The 20,584-nt window shown below is 35.2% G+C and overlaps 4 protein-coding genes and 1 pseudogene across 6 annotated transcripts in view; 3 read left to right on the forward strand and 2 right to left on the reverse strand.

Moving 5' to 3' along the window:
* Positions 1 to 753: 753 nt before the first annotated feature.
* Positions 754 to 20,584, reverse strand: part of LOC142536889 (uncharacterized) — a 90,454-nt gene continuing 70,623 nt past the window's right edge. Inside the window, exons 2-4 of one of the 2 annotated variants that reach the window (XM_075642279.1) lie at positions 1,383 to 1,510; positions 1,224 to 1,286; positions 754 to 1,090 (exon numbers count right to left, since the gene is read on the reverse strand). In XM_075642279.1, the coding sequence (XP_075498394.1) occupies positions 968 to 1,090; positions 1,224 to 1,286; positions 1,383 to 1,508 (312 nt within the window). In that variant the 5' untranslated portion in view covers positions 1,509 to 1,510 and the 3' untranslated portion in view covers positions 754 to 967. Of the gene's footprint in view, positions 1,091 to 1,223; positions 1,287 to 1,382; positions 1,639 to 20,584 lie in introns of those variants that run through there. The other variant, XM_075642278.1, reaches the window with a different exon arrangement.
* LOC142536879 (BTB/POZ domain-containing protein At2g13690-like) lies at positions 2,964 to 7,850 on the forward strand (the record flags this gene model as incomplete). The annotated part of the gene is made up of 4 exons (XM_075642269.1): positions 2,964 to 3,629; positions 4,190 to 4,825; positions 5,332 to 5,370; positions 5,452 to 7,850. Coding segments are annotated over 2 exons (1,125 nt in total), but the record flags the coding sequence as incomplete, so codon positions are not given.
* On the forward strand, positions 9,367 to 13,434 carry LOC142536880 (mitogen-activated protein kinase kinase kinase 3-like; annotated as a pseudogene).
* On the forward strand, positions 14,773 to 17,454 carry LOC142536881 (uncharacterized). 2 transcript variants are annotated; one of them, XM_075642272.1, is made up of 4 exons: positions 14,773 to 15,089; positions 15,216 to 15,321; positions 15,694 to 15,905; positions 15,971 to 17,454. In XM_075642272.1, exons 1-4 carry the CDS (start codon positions 14,958 to 14,960, stop codon positions 17,195 to 17,197), a joined length of 1,677 nt encoding a protein of 558 aa, XP_075498387.1. In that variant the 5' UTR covers positions 14,773 to 14,957; the 3' UTR covers positions 17,198 to 17,454. The 2 variants fall into 2 exon arrangements, with proteins under 2 accessions (XP_075498387.1, XP_075498385.1); XM_075642270.1 differs by having other exon boundaries at positions 14,774 to 15,102.
* Positions 18,265 to 19,797, reverse strand: LOC142536882 (NAD(P)H-quinone oxidoreductase subunit O, chloroplastic-like). Its single transcript, XM_075642273.1, has 6 exons — positions 19,515 to 19,797; positions 19,362 to 19,417; positions 19,212 to 19,277; positions 19,038 to 19,079; positions 18,624 to 18,683; positions 18,265 to 18,477 (listed from the first exon to the last, which is right to left on the reverse strand). The coding sequence occupies exons 1-6, from the start codon at positions 19,726 to 19,728 to the stop codon at positions 18,448 to 18,450; spliced, it is 468 nt and encodes a 155-aa protein (XP_075498388.1). The 5' UTR covers positions 19,729 to 19,797; the 3' UTR covers positions 18,265 to 18,447.

Raw genomic sequence — 20,584 nt, forward strand, 5'->3', positions numbered from 1 at the left:
ACATTTTCCAATTTTTCACATTTTCTATTCAGAAAGATTGTATTTTTGGGTTTGTATATATATATACACATATATACACACACACACACTTTGTGTTTTTAACAGTTCATGTCATCAAATTTTAGATCTAGTCCAATATTTTTTTTCAAGGTTTTTCGACATGGGTTCACGTGGTATTAATGTGGCATTCACGTGTGTTGAGTCACATCAATATTATCGATGAAAATAGTTCAAAAATAATAGAAGATATTAAATGATTAAATTGTAATTCAACAATATAGAAAATCAAAGTAGCAAAGAAGTAAATATACGTATCATAAATGCAATTTACCCCATTACTTATTTTAAGCAGAAGAGAATTTGGTCAATTTGTAACGTGTATTATATATATTTTTATATATATATATATATATATATATATATTGACGAACTTAAAAAAATTCTAAATCACCTTGTTTGCACACAACATAATACATTATAAAACTGACAAATTATTTTTCAGTACCATAAAATGTAAATATTATATAAATAGAATAATATTTTCCACTTAAATTCTGTATATTAAGATGTAAATCTGATTAAATATGATATACTTTGGCAAGTAGCACAAATGATCTACTATATATATATATATAATTAAAATGCTCAAACTCTACTTATTTATGTTGAAAATGAATGTTTAAATCTTTAAAAATATTTTAAACCTAAAATTCTTTTTAAACCGCAAGAACAAAGCTCGGAAAACCCAAAATCAAATCAATATTTGTTGCAACTTGCATAATTATTTCTTCAAAATAGGACTTCGTCAACCATAAAATCATAAAGCCCTTTTGCAAACACTCAACAACAGAAGATAGCAAAACAAAACCAAATGAAAAACATATATATAACTAAATTTACATAGAGCTCCCCGCTTTTCGGGGATCTGATGGACCAAAGATCACTCTTAATTTACACGCACAAATTATCAGAAAGGTGCAGTAACAATCTCTCTGTCTCCAAATTTTTCATTAATGGCGCACCACTCATGATCTTCTTCCTTTACCAATTCACCACCTTCCTCAGTACATCTCACTACAGGTTCCAAACCCTACACAAAACAAAACCCACCATTTAGAACGTGTGTCTGTGTGTATACATATATATATACATATATGAAATCTACACATTAAAATCAAGAAAAGATTGTTAGATGTACCGTGTACGTATACACACATATATACCTGGGTGAATATTCTGAGAGCCTCTTCCAGTGTTTTTGTGTTCACCACGTAACGCGCAGCTTCCTACACAAGGACAAACATATATATACATAAAAACAAAAACAAAAATTTTGTAAGGAAGTTGAACGAGTGCATATACACAAAACGGGGAACAAATACCTTTGCGAATTGGAATTGGTGAACATTAAGCGTGCGAGGTTCGGTCTCAATAGACGATTGCCTCTCCATTATTCTAACCATCGTATTTCTGGTATTAAACACAACAAGTTTAAGATACACATGCATTCAACCGTTGCTTCGAATCACCCGTGTCTCTATATGTTTGTGTGTGCATATATATATATATATAGGAATCGGGGAAGAGGATCCCAAAGGTTAAGGTAATATTTAATGGAGAGATATTTCAAGAAAAAAGGTTAGTTAACGCAGCACGTCATGCTATAAAGGAAAACCCTTCGATTTGTTATATAATATTCAAAGTACGTGGAACATTTTGCATGAGGGAATCGGACACGTGGTGGCCTTCCTATCAGATTTTCATAACTTTAGAAATGCCGTGCTATTTTTCTTTGAGGGGATCGAGTTATTTTATTTACCAAAACGAGGAAAAAAACGTCGAGAAGCAGTTCACGTGTTTCTACATTTATAGTTATGGCGGTCACGATTCCTCAACCCGAAATTACCCGACCATCTTTTTTCTTCTTTCTGAAACTAAAATGCATTCATTAAGAAGAGTTCGGTACATCTTGTATGTATGTATGTATGTATGTATGTATGTTTTCATGATATATAAATTTCTTTAAATATTAATAAAAACGAAAAAAGATTCCGTTAACCTGTCAAAATATGGGACTGCTCAACATTAAACGAAAATGGGGCCAAAAGAATGAGTAATAAAAACACATCAACTGAAAGAAGGAAGTGACGTTTCTATGATAAATCCAAACCGGGCACGTTTCGATGGGCCCAAAGTGAGGCAGCCAGCAACGGTTTGTTTCATCCTACTAACAGTGATCCGGGCCCACCTCCATGTAAAAAAAAAAAAAAAATTGGCTCGAAAAAATCCGAGCCGCTGGATCGACCCCTGCAGGCAGTGCCCGCAGGGGTAGGGTCGACCGAACCGCCAGCAACGCCACCTGATGTTAGCAGCCATGAAAGGAGTTTTCCCAACCCAACCTAGCTTTAAGGAAAACTCATGTTTTTGTATTACTAGAAATATATTTATGATAATTTTGTTCATTATTTTTTCAAATTTTAGTTTTTTTATCTATTATTTGTGTCATTTCGTCATTTATTTGATTGAGAGTGTTGATATAATAGGCGAATGTTAGCGTTACGTAAAAAAAAAAAAAAAAAAAAGCTAAAATTACAAATAAACAGAGGTACCAGAAATTGAAAGAAGTAACTATTTTTAGATTCATTTATTATAAAATTAGAATCAAATATTAGACGAATCAAAGTTTTATGCGTACAAGAGACGATGAACACAAACAAGTCAAAGTAAAAAAAAATGGTTTCAATTTTTTAATAGAACCTGCGAGAGGCCTGAATTTTTCACTTTGACGTGAGTTTGAATCCTGCAAACTCCGAAACTGTGTGACATGGTTTCTGTTGATAAAATTCTAAGAAAAGGCAACAAATGCTTTACTGTATGGAGATTCATTGCAAGCGCACGCCACAGTTTTTTTCCTTTTTCTGTTGGGAGTATTCGGTCGGTATTCCTCGTATTCACCGCAATGATTTCACGCTGAAAAACCACACTACTACGGTCATTTCCCAGCCAGAATATGCCCGATTCGTCGAGTCACGTTCCCCCGCGGCCGGCAGCCGCCGTTGAATCGGGGTCGCCACTGGTGTTGTTCCTTCGTCACACCACCCCTTGGCCCTGACAGACCCAACTTTTCATGCTCGCATTCTTCTACGTCTTGTAGTAAAAAGATAGAAACGTCATCCAATTCCCCGCAGACCCAACAGCAAAAGCTTCCAAGTTCTCGTTGGATTTTGTCCCCGGGTAGGGTCTCTCCCATTTCCGACAAACCGGTGAATTCTTGCACCCCTCAAAAGCCTCTTACTCGAAATAATTCCATAAAAGTGACACTGCCGCAAATTGATGCTGAAGCTGTTTCGAGGGATGAGGTCAATTCGGAAGCTTTTGATGTGAGGTTGAATCTGAAGGGGAAGAATGGCGGATCCTTGATTCTGGAGCTGGGTTCTGAGGTTTTGATTTCTAATAGCCCCGTTTTTGCCGATTTGATATCCGCTTATCGCAAGAATCAGAGTGGATTGTGTAGGATTGAGGTGCCGGATGTGGATAATTTGAACGTGTTCCGCGATACTACTGGACTCATGTTTGAGGATGGTATTCAAAAGAAACTCCTCAATGTCTGTGTTTTTCATGTACTCGAGGTATTGTAATAATTACTATTGAAAATAACTCTTCATTTCCTTCCCTTTGATTTTTGAAGGCATTCAGTAACAGTTGTTGCTTTTGTTTTCTTTGTTTTATTCTTACGTATTGTATAAAGTCCAAATGGAAAATGGCAATGCCACATTCATTTGGGATCCATACTTGTTTGGAAATTGTTGTCTTTTGAATGTGGATAATATATCATATACTGTAGTGTTGCTTTGCTCTTCCTTTCATAGATTGAATTTGAACTGTTTGTTTGTGATGAGGTTTTCGAGGAATAGTTTTATCACGCATAACTATCAGCAATCTGTTTTCATGTAGCAACGATTTGCAGAATCTTTCATTTCATTGCGCAAATCTTGCACATTCTTTTTTATCCCATTGACACAAATAGAGCCATTGCAACACCCGACAAAGGAGCTATTAAATGGATTATTTCTTGTGAGGCCTCGCCCACCTCCTGTTTAAAAACGTTTGTGTCAGAATATGTTATTAGATATCTGCTAATTATCCATTGATCTTAAAATCTGATAATCTTTTACACCTGTACTGTCAGGTGTCAGCAGGGATCAAGGGTGTTTCTTCATGTTTGAAATACATCGAGGCGGTACCCTGGGCAGAAGAAGAGGAGAAGCTGAGGCAATTATGTGCTAAACTAAATATTGATGATGTAGCAACAAAAGAAATTTCAGGAGGGATTGTTGGCATTAATTGTGCCGATACCCGACAAACCATAACGAAACAGCTTATTTGGTCTATAACCACCTGTACCGATACCAATGACCGAAACGAACTAAAATCATTGGTGAAAGGTCTCCTTTACGAAAAGAACGCTCCGGATTTGAACAAGAACGAAATATTTACCATCTGTGAGTCATGTATGATGTCACTCACGTCTCTGCTCGAGGAGGCCTCGGATACTGATGTGGGTCAAAAGTTGAGAAAAACCCAAAAAACAGAGACCTTTGATAGAGCAAATCTTACAACAGGTAGACAACTAAAATTGGCTTCTTGATATCCTTTTGGAGCACCAGATGGCTGAGGCATTTGTGGATCTTTGGACAAATCAATGGGAACTGCTCAAAATGCACTTTACCGTATCTCCACTGATTAGATACGAGCTAAGCCGTGTATCTGCGATGCTTTTTATCGCAATGAGTGCCAGGAAATTGCATTGTCGACCAGAAACAAGGTTAGCATTTCTTAAAATGCGGCCAAATTGCTGTTTTCTTTCTTTTCCAGTTCAAGCATCTTTGCGGCCAACACTTGGGTTGTTAGTGGTTCTCCGACGACGAAGAGTATAATTTTTTATTTATTTATTTATTTTTGAACTTCTCAGAACAGCTAAATGGTTGATTACAAGTTTTGTGTTTAATGCTTTAGTGATATTTGTCCATTCTTTTGGTTCATATATGTCGGATTCTATCCCCGTAGGAATGTTGGTGTTTTTTCTTGAATGTGGAGAATTCATGTCCTCGTTTATTTTGTTATGATAAAATTTGTCTGCTTTTGTTGAACCAACATTAATAAAATAGGCATCATATTCTTGTTTCTTATGTACATGAGCATTTATCACTAGCCAATTTGTTTTGTCTATTATGATAGTGAAAACAGCTTTTGAATACTTGATGCTATTTTATCGTGTGAATTTGATACATCATTTGATTTTTTCTTTTTCCTTTTTTTGGTGGTTTTCAGATTTGCAAGACATTCTCCCCCAAATTATTCACCAATTGGGTAAGTGTAGTTTTTCATTCTGTATTTGCTTTGTTCAATCTAGTGTTTTTTTTTTAACTAAGCATATATGTAAAATCACAGGTCCAGATAACTTGGAGAATTCGAAGAAATTGGCGTGACGGTTCCAGAAACATGCAACCACAACTGGCACTACTGGGATGTAGTTTCTTTTACTCTGAGTCATTGCTAAACTAATAACATATATAATTAAACTTTATAACAACAATTTAATAACGAAAATCAAATAACTTAATCATCTTATATCCCAAACGAAAACATAACAATAATCTCAGTCTTATACAATCATATCGAATTCATAATCGTATACAAGTATTCGAGAAATCAAATAAAACCTCTCCTGGATCAACACCAAAAAGCCAACTGCTCCAGCCACTGCTCTGGCCGTCCGAACCATCCAACATAAAACTTTCCCGTGGAATGGGATGTCCTAGATAAAAATATGGATGTGACCGACAATCGCCCAGTACGAGAATGAACTAGTATACAAACCGATATAATGGATGTGAAATGCAATATGCTCGTATATCAATGATCAAGTCATGAATCTCATGCTCAATATAGAGGTGCTTGAGTGTGTAGTCTTTTTTTTTTAATGAACTATATCATTAAAAAACTAGAGTAAAAAAGTTTGGTTACAACGAGATTGGCATCCCAGTAGGGACCCTAAAAGAAACAAGAGAAAACCACTAGAATATTACACACTGAAATACATCAATAGAGCTAGGAATACAACGGAAAACATTAATCTTAACCCTACGAACTAAGTCATCCGTTTGTTGTGTGTCATCATCGAACATCTTCTTGTTTCGTGCATTCCATATGTAGTAAATCGTAGAAGCAAGGGCCGTAATCCTCATCCTCGATAGCATCGAATTACCTCTATAGCAGGTTCGGAAAGCTCTCAGAATTGCCGCAGGTGATCCCATAATTTTGCGCACACCCAACCATTCTCTCACTTCTATCCAAATTGCCGCCAAGAAAGAACATTCATCAGAGTCTGTGGGTCTCATCGGACACTTTAGCTCTCGATACCCAACCGTCCACAATACAAAACATGGCTGAGGGACCCAAACAAACGAGATATATCTCAAAAGATATCAGGTCTAACGTGATATGTCATATATAATATGTCAAAATAATAAAAATGTATCATGCAACATATAAATATGTAGATGATAATTGTGTATATTATAATTGGATATCTCAGTGAGTACATCACGTAACTCACTAAAACAATCTGACATAAATTACTCGTCTGAACCTTGAGAATACCATCATACTGAAATCATTATCATGTCATATCCAGAATCACTAAAGGTGCTTCAAAGTTCTTCGTAATGATCCTTAACTCACTATTTAAGGCTGTAGGATTATACAAGCGTCTGTCGTTAGCCTGTTGATGACGTCTTGTTCTGTGCGTCCCGGTTTATCGATGTAGAAACTGGCTAAAAACCTAATGTATATGACTAGAACTCGAGAGAGAAGCAGAGAGAAAACGGTGCGAGTAACGATTGAAACTAGCTTCTATTTATAGGGGTGCATCCGGACTAATTCAGAAGATCTGAACCCATCTTATCTGACACGTTCATAAACTCATTCATCTAATTGGTTTTCTCAGGATAAAGTAATATTCTAAAATAGATTGGATAATCGATTTTAAATTTATCAGATCACAGCATATCTAATAATACTTAATTATCAACTTTTTAATCATATATATTAATTAATACTTCATGGGCTTCCAAACGATGTTGATGATGATGAAGTGCAGATCTTGTAGCTGGGCAGACATATGAAGCTGCTGCGGAAGAAGGCGGCACACTTTAGCTGTCGGTAGTGTTCCATTTGCTGTTTATTAACTGTTGGCTTCTCTTTTCCAATTACGAGATCAATTTTAAAAGGCCTTGTTTGCAAGTAAACCCAAGAAATAACATTAACTTCTTATGTACATACTAACCCCGACAGAAACGTGAATCAGGTATAAAAGTTTCTGCATCGCGTGCACACTTGCTAAATCATGTCTATTTCATTGTTTTTAATTGAAATTTTTCTCCACTCTCTTTTCAGACACGATGAAGCGTATCACGAATGAATCAATGATGATCGAAATAAAAGAGAATCGGACTTTAATATTAGTTGAATATCCACACTCTGCTCGAGATTAACGTGTGGCATTGAGTCGTTCACAACGCAGCCTCAAAGGATGCATGCACCTTGGCGACCGGCCAAAGGGATAAATTTAATTTTCGAACTGATTTGCAGGTTGCATGTATAGTGTTCTGCATCCCATGGCCCATGAGCCATTTGATTCGCATTTCGCAATATATGCCGGGGGGTCACGCATGAATTCATGTGGGGTCAAGTTCTAATAAATTTATTTGTCTCGATTACTATGGGTATAGAATTGTATCACCAAACATCAAGTCCGACGTATTTTGTGAGACGGTCTTACGGGTCGTATTTTGTGAGATAGATCTCTTATTTGGGTCATCCATGAAAAAATATTACTTTTTATGCTAAGAGTATTACTTTTTATTATAAATATCGATAGGGTTGACACATATCATAGACAAAAATTTGTGAGACCGTCTCACAAGAGATCTACTCAATTTATCGGTTCTTTCCTATTTTTTTTTAAGAGTAATCTTGAAGAAGGTCCGATGATTTCTTCAAGGAAAGATCCTGAATCTATAACATTTTTGGAAATCTTCTATGTTCTGTTCGATACTTATTATTATTTTTATATTGAAAATATTATTTTTTATTATAAATATATATAAAAATATAATAATTTGATAACATTTTTCTTTTTATATTATTTTAAGAAAAAAGCCAGCCGACGTAGGGTATGAGCTGTGCGGGAGTGGCTGCGTGCAATTTTTGTGCGCCCACTTGTTCAATAATAATGATATGATTATGATAATGTCGTACTACGTATCCATCAAAATATTATAGAAACATCGTACTAAAATTTACTCTGACAATATACATTAAAAAGTTGAAAAATATAATATTATATAATTTTTTTAATTTTATTCAATATTTTAGACAATATAAAAGCTAAATAAATAAAACTATCACAAAATCTAAAATCATAAACGTAATTAAATAAAATGATATTATCAATACAGAAATTTAAGGAAAAGTTATTTATATTTCATTTTTTTAAATATACTTCATATTTATTTCTTACTCTAAGATACTTAATATGTTCGTAAAAGATTTTTTTAAATATTGATATAAACATACAATTTTTTTAATTACATTGTTTTTATTAAATATAAGAAAATATTAAAACTATTTTATAGAAACTCTTATGAAACTGTCTGATGAGTCAGTTTGTGAAACATATTTTTCATCAAACAGACTCTTGAAAAATATTGTTTTATGTCAAAATTATTAGTTTTCACTTAATATATAGATCAAGTCAATGCGTTTCATGATTATAAATATGTTAGATCGTCTTACAAAATACTAACTCAAAATAATTTAAATAAAAACTTTCGCTCTATATTGAGTAATTTTTTTTGTAAATATGCTACTATATAGTTTAATTAGATTATTTATTTGTAATATTTTTTAAAACTATTTTAAACATTATTATAATGTTAGTATTTTTCCTTCAAAAATATATCGTAACGAATTTTAAGATAATTCCTTTCTTTTCAAACAATTATTTTTATTTGTAATATTTATTTATTTTCTTTTTTAACATGAAAGTTTTTACGAAAACCATTATATATACCAACTATATTTATTTATATGATGAAATATAGTATACTATGTTGATTATTCATCAATTTATTTGCATAATAATTCATAATTATTTAAAATTTCAATTAAATTATTTATACTGAAATTGATTATTTTATTTATTTATTGGATCCATAATCCCAACCAAACAATAATGAAATTCAGCTTATTAAAAAATAAAATAATAATAATAAAAGTAGCTTCTAGAAGAAAAAAAAAGTGGCCACGTCATGGAGGAGGCTGCCGTTCCCTTTCCTCCTGGCTCTCGCCCTTTCCCACTGGTTTCGTTCTTGCCATTGCCATCCATGACCCACTCTCTTACAAAACAACAAACGAAGGATAGAATCTGTTGGTATTTATCCTCAGTAGACATTGGTCTTTTCCTCTTAAACTTGGCGTCTCCCACTCTGCTTCCCTCTTTTAAATTCCCAGTCCTCTCCACACCTCTTACGTTGGGGATGCATGCTTGAAAACGTGAGTATCTGAGGAAAAATGCCAGCTTGGTGGGACAAAATATCTGCTCGGAACAAAGATTCCGAAACGAAGTCCGAGAACTCTGTGGAGGGTTCATCACCGAAGAATGAAAAGAAGAGAGGAAAAGGAAATGGCAGTACCAAAGCTGGTAAAGTAAAGAGCTTTGACGAGGTTTTGGTGCTGCCTCAATCGAGAAATTCTCCAAGAAACAGCCAGGATTTTTCTGCTGTGGGAAGGTCTTCTGGATTTGATTCGGCTTCGTCTTGGGATAGAGCGCACCCCTTGCCGCTGCCTCTAGAACCACCAACGGAGCAGCCGGGCCATTTTCATGGTGTTGGTTTCGGACCCGGGTCGGGCTCTGTTTCAAGCGTTAGTTCGTCAGGATCGTCCGACGATACGGGTCATTTTACGGATCAAAATGGTTTCAGGTTTGTTAGATTTTCAGTTGGAAGTTCGTGATTCTTTTTCCCGATGATTGAACTCTCAACCATTTTGGAGTTTGTGTTGTTGCAGATTTTGCGATTTTTTTTATTTGTTACTTAGTTAGATCTAAAATGATTGAACGAATTTTTTGTCATTTTTACCCCGGAACAACTTCTCGTATGGTTTTTCCAAAGTTTCGATTACAAAGATTGAATTTTGTTAAATAAGCTAACCAAGTAAATACAATCATAATTCTGCTGATTGTTTTGAATTTGCATAAGTCCATTTTTTGTGCACACATACTCCACTTAAAATGTTGACTTATTAGGCTGTGCGAGGCTGATCAGGTTATTACATGATGATTCTAAAATTTCTCAGACAATATGAAAATGGACAAGAAACTACAGTTATTGGTTAAAGTTCAAGTTTAAGAGTGTATTTCAATCTCTGTAGCTAATCTTACAGCTGTAAAATTTATATCTAATTCCAGAGGACACACTGAGAACAGAGTATTAAGCCCACTATCTCGAAGCCCTGGTCGAGGATTGAGGTGTATTACAACCGCCACTTTGCCTATCCATGCTCGAATTAATGGGATTAATTTGGACTATTCAAATGGGAAACTGGAAGATGGAAGGAATGAATTTCATAAGTTGCCCCTTCCACCTGGTTCTTTTATCAGCCCTGCCGCATTATCGACCCCAAGAAGTACCGGAACACCTGAAAGCCCTGGTGGTATTTCTTCAAAATGGAGGAAAGGAAAGCTTCTTGGAAGAGGAACATTTGGTCATGTTTATCTCGGTTTTAATAGGTAATGAAGATTCTGGTTTCGGTTTTACTGAGTAGGAAACTAGACGAAAATCATTGTCTCGTGGATTTTTCAGAGCATTTAAGCACCCTTGAACCACAAACGTAGTTAGAGGCAGGGCGACTCAACAAATCTGGGGGTAGTGTCGTGGGGGTTGGGGGGAGGGCTTGAAATTTTAGAAAACTACCGATAAATTTCAAATTTTAATTGTTGGACCTACACACCCTTCTGCCGGATCTGCATTTAATTGGCAGTGGCCCTGTTTATCTCTACTTCTTTTGTTATTACCTTTTTCCAGCTTTATATCATATTATTTTGTCTGTCTTGGCAGTGAGAATGGCCAAATGTGCGCTATTAAAGAAGTTAAAGTTGTCTCGGATGATCAATCTTCAAGGGAGAGCCTAAAGCAACTGAACCAGGTCATTTTTTGATAGTTTATAGATTTACAATTGCGCCTACTTCCTGAAACAAATATAATCTTTCTATGTTTTTGCTTTACTCTCAAACATTAGACTTCAATGGTTAGTTATTGGTTTTCTCTTCTTGACATTTTTGGTATTTTAACAGGAAATAGCTTTGCTAAGTCGGCTTTCGCACCCAAACATTGTTCGATACCACGGAAGTTATCTGGTAAGATTTTCTTTTATTTTATTTGCAATCTGGTATATCAGCTCTATCTTTTGCCGTTTTTTAAATGTTCTCATGCGTTGAACTAATGGTCAGACATGCCTATGAGACTCTTGGCCCCGCATAATTTTGCTCGTTTCTTTTCCAGAACGAGGAAAGATTATCAGTTTATCTGGAGTATGTTTCTGGAGGTTCCATCCAAAAATTACTGCAAGAATATGGAGCCTTTGGGGAATCAGTTGTACAAAATTACACTAGGCAGATTCTCTCTGGTCTTGCTTACTTACATGGACGAAATACCGTGCACAGGTACAACTGGCTCTCCATCGGTGATGACTTTGTTTTTTCCTTAATAGAAATCCGGAAATTTTGAAAATTTTTTACCTTTCCTGCAGAGATATAAAGGGAGCAAACATTTTGGTAGATCCCAATGGTGAAATAAAACTTGCCGACTTTGGGATGGCCAAACATGTATGCATTCGTCTTGTTTAGTGCTAGATTCAAGAAGAGTTTGAAAAATATTTTGGTATCTAGGATTATCTTCCACGCTCTTATGTAATTCTTGTCATTTGACAGATAACTACCTCTTCTTCAATGCTATCCTTCAAAGGAAGCCCTTACTGGATGGCACCTGAGGTTGGTCTCATTCATTCTCTCTCACCTCTTCTAACCGAAGATACCTATAAACTATAAGACTGTCTGTGCCCCCTAATTTCTTACCACCCTGCTATGTTTTCCTCAGGTTGTAATGAATACTAATGGGTATAGTCTTCCCGTGGATATATGGAGTTTAGGATGCGCGGTTCTTGAAATGGCTACATCAAAACCTCCTTGGAGCCAATACTGAAGGGGTGGGTTAAGTCTCTTCTTTAGGAATTGATATCAAATTGAAGTTGCTTTCTTGTTGAAATCTTCTCGTTTGTTCATTTAACAGGTAGCTGCTATATTTAAGATTGGGAATAGCAGAGACGCTCCTGAGATTCCCGATCACCTATCTGCTGATGCCAAAAGTTTTATACGGCTGTGTTTGCAACGGGAACCATCAGCCCGGCCCACAGCATCCCAATTACTAGCTCACCCTTTTGTCAGAAACCAAACTACTCCTAGAGCAACCAATGTCAATATAACCCGAGAAGCATTTCCTCGTGCATTCGATGGGAGTCGCACTCCGGTACTTAATATCCACTTTTAAATCTAATTGCTTCACTTCCTTGCTTCTTTTAAAAGGAATTGTTAGTAATAAGTTCTTGGTTTACTTGTTTAAAGACAGCCCTGGAGATGCAGTCCAGCAGAACGAACAATTCTTGGGATCAGGACAATGCATCAAGATTCGCAGGACCCAGGACACTTACAAGTCCAAGGTACTCTATCGTTGAACTCTACTTAGTCCATGTATTTTAATTTATATGCATACTGTCGAGCACCAGAGTCGTGAAGTAATAGTGACTTTCTTGTGTTTTCAGGGATAGTGCACGAACAATATCATCATCATTGCCCGTATCTCCCCCCTCGAGCCCATTTAGGCGTGATGCATCATCAGCATACAAGAACCTTTTCCTTTCTCCAGTAGGGAAAAACACTCCTACTCATATCAACAACTTGGTACATCCTTTCAAATTGAACTCAAGAAGCACATTTGATCCATGGCTTGAAATCCCTCGATTAGAGCTGAAGCACCGACCAGATCCTCAACAAGGACCATTCTTTAGAATTCCAAAACGTGCTGATATATCTTAATCCCCTTGAGACCCCATTCTTTGAGGTCTCATCACCACAGTCTGTGTGAGGTGAGCAAGAGTCGCTTATTGCCTCAAAAGGTATGGCCCCGTTGGGACAAACGAGGTTGCTCGCAACTTAGGTGGTTGCATTTTAGTCGGTACTCAATGTAATGATCTTACTGTAAATATAGATGGCCGTGTCATAGAGCTCTTCTCTGCGGTGTGTTGGAATTTTGATGATATAGTCACAAGTCATAAAGGACTTACCAGGCATGAAAGTTACTGCCGAAGATTGTGAGTTGCTTGAATAATTTTTTTTTTTTGTGTAGGTCTCTTGTGAGATTGTCTCACGAATTTTTATCTGTGAGACGAACTAACACTACCGATATTCACAATAAATTAATACTCTTAGCATAAAATTTCATGGATGACCCAAATAAAATATGTCTCACAAAATACGATCTGTGAGATCGTTTACACAAGTTTTTGTCTTCTTTCTTCTTCGTTGAAAAGTGCTAATCAAATTTTATATCAACTATTAATCGAATTTATATCACACTCTAACAAGATCGGTAACTTTCCTCTATTAATCGAATTTTATATCAACTATTAATTGAATTTTGTAGTTTATTTAATATTTTTTGAGAGCGTGAAGAATTAAATATATAAAAATAGCACAAAATCTAAATTCGTTATCGAAATTAAATGAAATGATAAGTTCAAACATAGAAATGTTATTTATACTCTACTTTTTTAAAGTTATATTTCATATTTTTTTCTTTACTTTAGAATACTTAATATGTCATCATATGATTTTTTTAAATATTGATATAAACACATGATATTTTTATACATTTTTTTTTATAAATAGAAGAAAATATTAAAACCAATTCACAAAAACTCTTAAATCGTTTCATGAGTTAATTTGTGAGAGGAATTTTCTACCTTATCGACTCATAAAAAATTTAATATTGTATTATGTCAAAATTATTATTTTACTTAAAATTTGAACCAATTCGACTCGTCCTATGGATATAAATTTGTGAGACCGTCTTATAGAAGACTTACAAAACTAATTTAGATAAATTTATTTTTTTCACATTAAATAATTTTTCGTAAATATTTTAACAAAAAATTTAATTAGACTAATGATTTCTAACATTTTTGGAATATTATAACACATTGTTATACTATTGATAGTATTTTTTTTTCCTTCAAAAAAATATTGTACTCTTTATCTTTTAATGTAAATTATTACTTTAATTACATAAATAAATATATTAATATGTTTTTGTTTAATATTATTTCAAAACAATATATTTAAATAAACATATGATAAATAATTAAGAATGTTATTATTTTTTAAAAATAAATACATTAATGTTATAAGACTTTATTAGGATAAAAATTAAAAACTATATAAAAAAACTTCTTGCAATTATAAAAATCTAAAAAGTTGTGCTCTCCATCGCGTAAGGGCTTTGTTAATTGATTTGGACCTTTCCCATTTCTTATTCGTAGTTGAAATGTACGAGGAAAATGAATCCAATAAAACTTTGCCGCGTGTCCATAGAGGTGAGCCCGGAAGCATCTAATTTTTCCCGAATCGTGCGCTGCAATTTTCCCCCCCAAACCCTAAATTCAAAATTAGAAGGTATCCATGTTCATCATTTATTCTGTGTAGAGGTGGGAGAGAGAAGTGAGAGCGGAGAAGTCAAAATGCCGATAGAGATGCCCAAAGGGCTGCCGTTTTCGGTGGACACATGGACGCCGAGTTCAAAGACGAAGAGGCACCATTTTCTTACCCACGCGCACAAAGACCACGCTCAGGGGATCTCCGCCCACGCTTCGTTTCCCATCTACTCCACCCTGTTCACCAGAACTCTCATCCGCCGGTACTATCCCCAGGTCAATGTTTTTTCAGCTTTTAGTGTTTTGGTATCTGTTTTTTTCCCTTTGTGAACATTATTTGAATGATTATGTCATTTGGTATATTTATAATTGAATCGAGTACTTCTTAGGTTGATGAATCAATTTTCGTTGGTATTGAAATCGGGCAATCTTTGGCTGTGGAGGATCCTGATGGTGTTTTCACCGTCACCGCTGTTGATGCCAATCACTGTCCAGGTCTCTATTCTCTATTATAGCCAAATTATCACAAATCAATACCCTGTTTCAGTGAATTTGTGACAGAGTACTTTGGGCGAATGTTATTTTATTGTTTGAGTCAACTGACCCTTCTTTTTGCAGTTGTTCAATAAAATGAAAAATCTACCTAGATTGTTATTTAATTGGGTTTTTGCATTACTTCACCTACAATGAATTATGTAATTAGTTATAGTCTCTAGAGCCTAAGGTCATTTTATTTTAGTTCCTTCGTTTGATCAGTTTTGTATAGCTCCAGAGGCTGTCTATGCACGATATTTCACTGATTATTTTCCTAGTTTGTGAAACCTTTCCTCTACAAAGTTATAAAAGGATACAATTTATTAATTTCAGGAGCTGTGATGTTTCTGTTTGAAGGAAATTTTGGTAACATTTTGCACACTGGAGATTGCAGATTAACCCCCGAGTGTTTGCAAAACTTACCGGAGAAGTATATCGGAAAGAAGGGAAAAGAACCACGGTGCCCCCTTGATTACATCTTTTTAGATTGCACATTTGGTCAATTTCGTTCAAAAATGCCCAGCCGACATGCGGCTATTCAGCAGGTATGCGAACTTGTTTGATCCTCCTAAAATGTTTTTGGTGGTCAATCTGACGATTTGTAAAACAGGTTATTAATTGTATATGGAAACACCCAAATGCTCGCACAGTTTATCTGACATGTGATCTTCTTGGTCAAGAAGAGATACTTGTACAAGTATCACAAACTTTTGGTGGCAAAATATATATTGATAAAATAAAAAATTCAGTGTGTTTGAAAGCTCTGGAACTTACAGTTCCTGAGATCCTATCACAAGACCCATCTTCCCGTTTCCAGCTATTTGATGGATTTCACAGACTTTATGAAAGAGCTGAAGAAAAGATTTCCGAGGCACGAACCAATTTTCAGCATGAGCCTCTAATTATACGCCCTTCTGCTCAGTGGTATGCTTGTAATGAAGGTGTTTCAGATACTGAAAGTCCTGAGAAAGTGAGATTTGATCGAGCTGTTAGAGATCTGTATGGTGTTTGGCATGTCTGCTACACAATTCACTCATCCAGAGATGAACTTGAGTGGGCCTTGGAACTTCTTGCACCTAAATGGGTGGTGTCTACAACTCCTAGTTGTAGGGCTATGGAGCTGGATTATGTCAAGAAGCACTGTCAACGAGTGTTTGATGATTCTCTATGGAAACTTATGGACTTGGGTGCAGTAGCATCACCAGATCCATATGAAGCGGAAAAAAGTTTTGGCTGCTCGAATTTGATGGAAAGGATTCCCGATAGATGTGTAGAAGCCCAATCTGAGCCAGTTCTTATATCTACAAACCAGAGAAAACGATTGAGTATGTCTCCTTCAAGCAAAAGACCCATGTTGACATTGTTTGGAAGAGCAAGGCTCGGTCTCGAAGATTCTATTCTGCAACATAAACAGAATGAAATTGTATGTGTTGGTAGCGATTTTTTGGAGAGAGCTTCAACAGAAGCAGACGAGAGGTCATCTCAAAAAGAAAATGTTATCAAAGTCAAGCTTCAAGAGTTATCGGAGCCGAACAAAATGGCCGATCATGAACTTGGTTCTATTTCATCCATTTCAATTGAAGGAACTACTAGAATGAAGTTTGAAGAGCCACTAGAATCAGAGAGAATGTCTGATTGTGCAGAAGGTAAATTTACTTATGCATCCGTAGAGCTCGATATGCACAAACGTGCTGCTATCTCATCCATTGGCTTTTCCAGAAGCTATGATGAGAATTTGAGAAGGTTCTATAGATACGTGAACGTGCCAATACCTCAACCTCTTCCATCCCTTGTGAAGCTTATGGTTGCCAACAAAAAAATGAAGAAGATAATGTAAATGGCTCTCTTTATGGCACCATGTTGCTGCTATATTCATCTTGCACACAATTTGTAGCGATACAGGATACTTCTTTCTCCTTCGAACTTTCAGTTCAGTTAAAAGCATATACATGTCATTGTACATTATACCAGTTCTTCAATTTTTCAGATCTGGCTTAATTGGCCAATGTAAACATCCTGATTTTTTTCGAGTCCAGTGTAAACATCCTGATTATTTTTTCGATCAAATAAATTTGATGGATAAATTCCTTTTTTTGTTGATGTTACATCTGTATGTAACCAAATCTACTTATTGACTCGTGTGGTATACACTCATGTATTTAATGTTTGATCACTATTTGTGGAATAACCATAAACATTCTGTGATATTATTCAACTCCCTGTGGCTACTTTTACAATGTTATTGTGGAACTGTTTGAAAGAAAGGGTACTTACTTCGATCATTGCAATGACCTCCTCTTACTGCAATCCATGAGAATGCTAGGTGATTTTTTTACCTGTTCTTGTTACATTCTATTCAATGTAAAGTACATTCATCGGATGGAAGGGTTCCTTGTACTTGCATATTACCTGAACATTCCTAGTGCACATCTGGCATATCATTCACATTGCTAGTAATGAAGCTCTGATAATATTTCATCATGTCCGATGCTCATGGGATAAGGATCAGAAAAGTGAGTCACTACTCTACGAGTTCTGTCCGAAACTACTTTGCATCATAACCACTAATTAATCTTTACTATTTCAATCTTCTTAACTCAGTCGATGAACTTCTCCCTCAAATCTTAATTGATGTGAGATACTACTAAAGTAATTTCATAAGACTTTCAGATTTTATAGGAACAACTTTCATGTTTAACATTCTATTGTAACAAGTTTAATTGTCTTCTTCATCATGCATGGATGGAAGGAAGAAATTCATCAGGTTGATCCTAAATAACTTTCATGAAAGAAATCAGGTATGTCATCAGTCATTCATTTTTTGATCATTAGCCACTTTTCTCTCTTACATTGTCAGATTTGTCCCATGAAAGATAACATCTCGATAAATGACCTGTTTTTACAACAACTTCCACCACCACCACCCAACACACACACTCCAAAATCAAAACACGTGGTATGCAAAATTTTAAGACAGCTTTGCTGGACAACAAGATGACTGATGGAAATCACTTGAAGTTCCTCAAAGATGCAACTTTTGTCGTGGACACACATTTGATATTCCTGCTCTGCATTTGTAGCTTTTCATCACATTCTTTCATAATCTAGCTTATCTGACTGCAGGTAGCCATGATAGTTCATCATAAAGGGCAATACGAAGATTTGCGTTGTGAATTTTTCTAGGTGGTGATTATTTAACACTTAAGAAATTTTGGTTGTAGATGGAAGGCTAGAGCAATTTGAAAAACCAGTGATCTTATTACCTTAATAAGCATGTCTGTTGGAAGCCAAGCAGGTGCAGTTGGTATTCCAACCCATGCAATCTGTAGACACAAGCAAAATTTAGAAAGGAGCCGGTGTTTAGCGTAACAGATTTTGACCCAGAATAAATCCTGATCATTTTGTCACAGATATTGTTGAAAATCTAAGCAAATGTTTTGACAGCTAGACAATCAGGTAATACGGTTATATGTACTGAGAAGTTGAAAGTGTCATATTTCTTATATTATGTGCTAATCTTTGTATTTTAAATATGCCTCATGAGTTAGAGAAATCAGCAATGATCCATGATGCAACTTTGGGACTACCTTTTGTGGTAGATAATCCCAGATCACTGAAATGACATATTCATGCAATTTGAAATGAAAGGGATATGAATTATTGCATCATGTACTTACAAGTGCATATTCACCGGTCTCAAATATGCGCAGGTCCAGCACCTAATACAAGATGATCTGGTTAATCCACTGAAAACCAATTGCTGCTTTACTAATATTGAACGCTTGGTGAACTAATTAAATTTACGGACGTGCACTGCAAATCCATGGCTTAAAACAATCTAGAAATAATACCTCTCCCCTGTCTTCATATATATAGTCCAGTCCTTTGTAATAAGTTGGGTGCCCCACAGATAAATACTGAAAGAAACGAAGAATTGTTTACATTACACCCTTTTCCCATATGCATGTAATGATGATTGACATTTAATCAGTCTTACTCACGTTTATACTATTGAGATACTTCTCTTTATCCACTCTCACAATCTGCCCTTTATTCACTATAAAAACCACAAGAACAAACGATTTAATACAACTGAACGATTCTTTCCTACCAGAACAGAAGTGTGACAACATTATTAATAAGGAGATATTTACTTGAATAAACAGGTTTCTTGGACTTGGGAGCTGCTTTGGTTGTGGATTGATCATCAGAGGGAGATGCTTCCGCTTTCTTTTCATTCTGTGGTGGCTCTGAGGATTTTACGGCTTTGATTATACATGGTAATCGACATGGGATTTTTCTTTGATTTATAAAGAATGTTGATATGGTGGCCAAGGAGCTCTGAGAGAGAGCTGCAGTAAATGCCATGGATAATAGAGAGTATTCCACTTGAGCGTTTAAGGCTTTTCTGTAGATAAGGTTCCCCGTCTGTGAGCTTTAGAAGACCATAAAATTCCGGAATATTATTACTGTTGAATATTGTGGGACATGTCTACAACAATATTTGAGATATGCTCATAAAATCTAATGTCTAATCTTTAAAATTGGGGTATTGTCGGAATTGTTCTTTTGTTTATTGATTGCATTGTATTTTTTTGAACTCTAATTTTGTATAGTGTATTGTTTTCTAACTAATATATTATATTATATATAATATAATATAGAATACGCTCCAACATGATCAAAAAAATTTAATGGTCAAATTATTGATTATTAGACAAAGATATTAAATTTCAACAAGACAACTCAAAGACTATTCGAAAGTATATTTGTATGGATACATATGTGACTACTTTTTAAATTTTATTCTTTTAATAACTAATAATAGCATGTTTTTGGGACCACGAATTGAATATGATATTGCAGGGAATTACGGTGCATGGCTTGATTTCTGTCAATGCCATTCAGAATTTGTACAACATTTAAAGTGCAACAAAAGTTATCTTATATATAATCCAATCGTGATTCCAGTTATTCAAATATAAACCCGAATATTGAGTTTATAATGCAGAAAGAAACTTTAGCCACCTAGTTGCAAGAAGCGTCAAATTCAAACTTAAATTTTGCTTCAGAGAATTTGATCATCTTGCAAGAAATCCAAGTGATAATAACGACCAAAGTAAGTTTCCATTTTATTTATTGTGATATTTACATATATATATATATATATATATATATATATTTAATTCAATAATGTTATTATCCACAAATATCATTGGCCTAA

This window comes from Primulina tabacum, chromosome 2 (genome assembly GCF_025594145.1).
Source record: "Primulina tabacum isolate GXHZ01 chromosome 2, ASM2559414v2, whole genome shotgun sequence".
NCBI lineage: Eukaryota > Viridiplantae > Streptophyta > Magnoliopsida > Lamiales > Gesneriaceae > Primulina > Primulina tabacum.